General features: G+C 40.5%; 1 protein-coding gene across 2 annotated transcripts; it reads right to left on the bottom strand.

Moving 5' to 3' along the window:
• Positions 1-714: 714 nt before the first annotated feature.
• Positions 715-4,764, bottom strand: LOC101778676 (2-oxoglutarate-Fe(II) type oxidoreductase). 2 transcript variants are annotated; one of them, XM_004968412.4, is made up of 11 exons: positions 4,413-4,764; positions 3,240-3,435; positions 2,916-3,014; positions 2,608-2,659; positions 2,278-2,414; positions 2,097-2,197; positions 1,958-2,016; positions 1,778-1,834; positions 1,520-1,565; positions 1,179-1,258; positions 715-1,052 (listed from the first exon to the last, which is right to left on the bottom strand). In XM_004968412.4, the coding sequence occupies exons 1-11, from the start codon at positions 4,539-4,541 to the stop codon at positions 962-964; spliced, it is 1,047 nt and encodes a 348-aa protein (XP_004968469.1). In that variant the 5' UTR covers positions 4,542-4,764; the 3' UTR covers positions 715-961. The 2 variants fall into 2 exon arrangements, with proteins under 2 accessions (XP_004968469.1, XP_004968470.1); XM_004968413.3 differs by having other exon boundaries at positions 2,293-2,414.
• Positions 4,765-6,258: the final 1,494 nt, after the last annotated feature.

The raw sequence follows: 6,258 nt of genomic DNA, 5'->3' as shown, positions 1-6,258 counted from the left end.
GATGGTAGGGTTGACGATAGGGTTGGGGGGGTGATCACATCGACTGGGTCAGCGTGGTCCGTTGGTTTTGGAGAAACGCAACGAACCCACATCTCCAGCAAATATCCGCTCCTAGGTCCGACCCAACCTAGATACCTTTTGAACCAAACACGGGTTGATGTAGGTCGAACCCGTTCCAACCCAGATCGACCCGATAACCAAACACATGCTAAGAGAGCGCAGAGAGCCATCGACTAGATAAGAGTATCGCCGGTGGAAAGAAAAAGAAACAAGGAAGGAAAAGAAAAAAGAATGGAAAGAGAAAAATAAATAGAAAGAAAAAGAAAAGAAAAATATATAAATGGTATATATATATAGAGGTGGGTCTACCAATAGCCGTTGAGATTTGGAGAGTGGGAAATGGATAGTCCGTTGGAGTATGGAGATGAATTTTTTTTCCAATTCAAATAGAGAGTTAAATAGAGAGCTAAAAATAGGTAGTCTGTTGGAGATGCTCTTAGAGCAACTCCAACATTCTATCCTTTTTTACTCTCCATTTGACTCTCTATCCAATTTGGCAAAAAGATTCCTCTTCATATTGAGTCGCTTCCTCCAACAGACTATTCATTTCCCACTCTTCAAATCCCAATAGCTAGTTTCCTCTCTAAAAATCCCACACTCTCCATTTTGCACATTTGGTAAGTCAAACCCACGTTTGGAGAGTGTGGGAAAGTATTTGGCAAGCCGGATGGGATGGCCATCCAAATAGCAACTCTGTTGGATCGTAATTTTTTAGCAGAATTGTCAAATTTTGGCTTGGAGAGGGAGATGGCAAGGCTGTTGGAGTCGCTCGTGAGAACACACAGTGCCATCCTCCAGCCTACTGTGTTATTGCAGGTTACATGTAATACTGGATGGCTGAAAGTGAAGCATCAGTATTCAGTAGTAGTGGCAAAAAAGCACAGTAGGGGGGCATCATCCTTCAGGCCTTGCCGTCGCTGTAAGCGCTCAGATCTGCGTGAGTGTCCTTGTAGCGCTGGGACAGGTAGGCAGAGCAGGTGATTGGGGGGAACCTGAACAAGGCAAATGCAAATTGCAAACTTTTAAACCTCATGTGGCTTCAGAGTTCATATAGTCTGATCGGATGATCTACTGCAGATGGCTAATTTTAATAACCATCTGAAGGAGCTAGACCTTACTTTGGAGGGTTGGCTTCGGATTTGCAGGTTGGCAGGCACTCGACTATGCAGTCGTGGCTTGGCTCCACAAAGTAGGCTATCTGTTCCAGACAAGGGAAATGACTGTGATTAAGGTCAACAAACTTATGGCATATTAATAGGCAAATGCTTGGATTCGCGACAACTGATGAAACAGAAAAAACTTAAGGACACATGTTTTTTTTCCTTCTTCATTTTGCAAGGAGACTTGTATGTTACAATATGCATAACTAAAACAATCTCAATTCTGGCCTTTTTTATTTAACTAGTTTCAGCTTCATAAGGAAGTTAATGATGTTGATAGATTTACAGTAACAACTTACCGAGTAGCGTTCTCGTCCATCTAGGACTACTCGATGTAAGGTTGACCTACAAGTGTGAAAAACAAGTGTAATGCACCATAAGAGAACAGTAACAATAAGAGCATAAGAAAAAAGTTCATCAGCAATTTTCGTCTTCAAACTGACAGCTTGGTGTGGAAGCAAACATTATTTAGTTCTCCCAATGATAAGCAAGTAATAATAGTATCTAGATGCCAATAAAAGAAGTCTTGCCACTTTGCTAGATATAAGTTGGCCTACCTGAAAATGCAGTTACTCCACCTTTCAAGCATATCACCAAGGTTGACGATGAATCCTCTGAAAATCAAGGTCAGGCACATTATAAGTTATGATTAACAGGACGAATTTCATGCGTTTACTTTCCAAACACATAGCTTATTGTGATACGTGCATAAAGTAATTGGATTAAAATACGTCTACCCTTTCACAGGAGCTACATATTCCCACACTTGAGGCTGAGCATTCCTGTCCTTACATATCTGAAGGATTCAGAGAGCAAATCCTAGTCAAAGCAAAGCCACGAAAAACATAAGAAAAGTATTGTTGTAAGGTGTATTACTTGAAGTCCAACTACATCATCGGTTGCCAGGAGAGTTATTAGGCCATAATCTGAATGGGCACCCGCTCCATAGACGCCCTTTGCAGGATTTGAGACTCGACCTGATGATAAAAAGAACATCAAACAACAGAATTCCGTTATGTTCCATGTGGATAAATACCATTTGACACGAAGGCATGACCTGTCTTTTGTCCACCTTCATAGTGTAAGAGCCTTAAAGTGGCTATAGGCTTGGCAAGCATTTCAGGTCTATCAAAGAAGTCCACATCAAGATCCAGAGCAAGAGCAATGATCCTTGCAACCGATTTTGCTACTCTCCTGAAATAAGAACAGTAAAATCTCTGATTCAAGAAACTAAACTTCGTTACCATACTTCTATGGTCCAGATATGAGCAGATTTGTAACCTCATGGATCATCATTATTCACTTTGTTAAATGTAGAACTGACTAATATGATAGATGTGCTTCTATACAAAGCGTTATTTCTGAAGTCAAGACACAATGAACTCACAATGCCTCACTGTGGTATTTCTCCATCACCTCCCTCCATTTTGGCAATACTTCTGAAAGGCCAATAGGGAAAGTATATGTAAAATGATAATCAATAAATTGAACATTAAAGGAAACATAAATTAAATGACTTAAATGAGCAAAGGAGGACTAAAGAATCTACGTGGCAAAAAAACAATCTAGAAAAATTGGAGTAATCTACAGTTCTGTACTGTGTCAACAAGTTTCAAGCATACGCTAAACCATAGAGGATCAAGAATCATTCAGTTTTGTCAATGGTATCTTTAAAAAAAAGGGAAAGAGCTTCACCTTCAGAAGGCCACTGATTTGGACCATAGAATGGTTTGTTTGCTTCTGGATTATCTGCAGGTACCTCAACTCCTATATAATATCCCTCCTTGTAGTCACCTGAAACAGATCAAGTGCATACTGTAATAGTGTGTAAAATAACTGAAATAGTACAGTACATAAACAAAGGAAGTCCAGACTAAAGTGTGATTTTCTCAGTGAACTATCCTTTGGTATAACCTGTCAAGATTTTCATCACTAGCAGTGCAGTGGGTCCCTAACATGTATACGACATATGAAAAGTAAACTTATGAACAGCAACAATGTGGAGTTTGAATAACTTACCATTCACTTGATTTTCTGGATCAAGAATTTCATCAAGCATTGGTGTATACCCTCGATTTTTCTCGTCTCGGAGAAGCTTCATTTTCTCACTGTGGGGAAGGTCAAAGAACTTCTTGCTCTCAGCAAAAACTTCATCCATGAAGTCTTGGCTTATCCCATGATCCACAACATAGAAGAAGCCTGAATCCAGGCATGCCTACCAAACAATATCATTCTTGATAAGAAACAGAAGTGGAATTATTAGAATAAACAGAACCAGCAGAGATATTCAACAACGCGTTCAGCTGGGAAACATGCAAACTATAGCTTGATTAGAAAGCAAAAAATAAGTTCGTCACACATATGTTGATCATAATATCATGCAGAACGGATTTCAGTGGCCCAATCGCCCAAAACTAAATTACAGCCCGTCAAGAGGCAACAACTGAACAAAGTATGGATCAAGAAATAACCATATGAAAATCTAGAACATAATACTGGGCATGACATTTCAAGCTAATGCATGCCGTAAATCACTGTTTTACTCTTTACCAATTTCAAAATAACATGAAAAACATGGTAGCATGCATTTTATATACATTGTGCCATAGGGGCAAGATGTCGTCTTGGCATAATCAAGGACTCTAATTGAAGACATACTCCAAATAAAGAGAACCAAGTTGTCCAAAACCTTCAGAGGCAAAGGTGTTGCCTCTTCTGCTGACAAACCAATCAGGTAAACAAATTGCAAGAAGGCAGGTCACTCTCGTCAGCACAATCTTTAACGAATCTTGGTTTCAGTGCAGAAGATTTGAAGGCACAATTAGATAATGTACGAAGTGAAAGCAACAGTTGACTAATGATACTTCAAGTAGTATTATGTATATTGGAAGTGAAGTCCATGTTTTTGCCGAACTTGTTCACTGACAGGTGACAGCAACACAATTCTATTAACCTTCCTTACGAAAAGCCAAGAATTATAACAAGCAGATTCCTACCTCCCTCACTAAAAAGAGAAAAAATCCTACCAACATGCCGTGACAGGACTTTGAAACTGTCCTTGTGTACGGACAGATTGCCAAAAAGGTGGAAGATTTAGCCGTGATCGTAGGTCTCGAGAAAGAAAGTTCCAAGTTTTCTTCTATTCAGGCACCTGTTGACTAAAATTGAGATAATCAAGAAAGAACTGCGGACCTGCTTGAGGAGCGTGACCGAATTCTGGATGTCCGGGTCCGCCAGGCTTATGCAATTCAGGTCAGTCCTCGAGATCGGGCTCTCCATGCTCGGCCTGTCAACTCTCTCCATCAGGCTCTGATCTCTCATGGATTTGCCGCTCTTCTTTTGCTCCCTGCTTGCCGCCGTCGCCGCCGCCGCCGGCTACCCTCCTCTTTTCTGGTAGCCGCCTCTTTTTCCTGATGCGCGCAGGCAGAGCGCGGAAATTGCCGGATTGGAGTGGTATGACGGGACGATTTATCGGATGGGTCAGACTGGAGAGGAAGGTTGGTGGAAAAGGGTTGCAAAAAGCCAAGGCCAAGAGCAAAAGCGCTTGGCCATGGGACCCGATCTCTTGGTGGCCACCGAGTGCCGGTCTTTGGACCCAAGTAAAACAAATCTCTTTATTGTATTTTGTTTATTGTTTATTGTTTATCGTGTTCTGTCTTTCTATACTTTCAAAACTTCATCCGTGTCAAATCTATCCGGACCCAACTATGGACGGGTCATATTTCAGGGCAGCCAAATTCCCCTCGCTCTCTTATATATTCCCTCACGGATGACTGGTCATGGAGAATGATTATTTATGCTTTCTTGTGTATGAGAATCTAATCTACTTCCTCTTGAAAAAAAGGAGAATATAATCTACTCCACTATTAACAGTGTCATAGAGTAGCTCAAAGCAGCCAATTTTCCTTCCTATTTTGTCATCTGAAAAAAATTGGTTAGAAAAGATGATTTTTGTGTCTTTACGATCTAATTTGTCCTCTTAGGCCAATCTCAATGTGGATTGTTTTTGTTTCCAAAGATTTTCAAGAGAGCATTTAAGTGTTGAACAATCCTTCTAATTCATTGTTTTATTTTTGTTGTTTCATAGATATGAATATTTATGTTGAAAATTGTGCCTAGATAATTTTATTTAGATAAAAACCTCTTTCTTTATTATTTATTTCCCACCACTTCAAAGTTTCAGTCTTAGATCAGCGTTGACAGCTATGAATCCGGTTATTAAGGTAGCGTGACTGCTCGCTCTTAGCAGAAACCGACATGTGCCTTTTTTTTAATGACCAAGAACTACGAGAGAAGTCCATACGTATTGGAACAATGAGCTCTTACTTCCCTCCAAACTTCCAACTTTAATACTATGCAAAAAGAAGATTCCCCATCACATCAAACTTGCGGTATATGCATGGAGTACTAAATGTAGACGAAATCAAAAACTAATTGTACAGTTTTGTTGTACTTTGCGAGATGAATCTTTTGAGCCTAATTAGTCAATATTTGGACAATAATTCACAAATACAAACGAAACGCTACAGTTGCGCATTTATGGCAAAATGTCAATTTTGCCACTCCCAAATTGGGAACTAAACAAGGCGAATCGGGGTAGGAACAGTTGGTATTGGAATAATGAATCAATCTACTGCGAAACTTTTGGTCACATTGATAACGTTCTTTCACTCCCATCGCGAAAAGAGAGGAACAAACATACCGCAATATCAAGGGCCAGTTTGGTCGGGCTGGGCTTCGACTCCTGCATGTCGGGAGGTTCGGCTCCTTCAGCTTCTCGTCGGCTATGAGAACGAGGAAGAGGAGAGAAAAAAATAACTTAGATGAATAGTAGATGAATAGTGATGCGTCCGAAGGAGCCAGAGCAAGAAGGAGCTGTACAGCCTGGTCCTGAATCTGCGAATCTGCGCGCGCTACAGTGCTTCGCGGCGCGCGACGCAGCAACCAATGGGTCCCACGCGGGGGCCCGCATATGTGATGACCTATGTTTTTTCTTTTAAATTATTTTTTTCTATACCAAGTAAATATTGTATATACG

This window comes from Setaria italica, chromosome V (genome assembly GCF_000263155.2).
Source record: "Setaria italica strain Yugu1 chromosome V, Setaria_italica_v2.0, whole genome shotgun sequence".
Classification (NCBI taxonomy): Eukaryota; Viridiplantae; Streptophyta; class Magnoliopsida; order Poales; family Poaceae; genus Setaria; species Setaria italica.
Note: the sequence above shows the minus strand (reverse complement) of the source record. Positions and strands in the feature narration are given on the sequence as shown.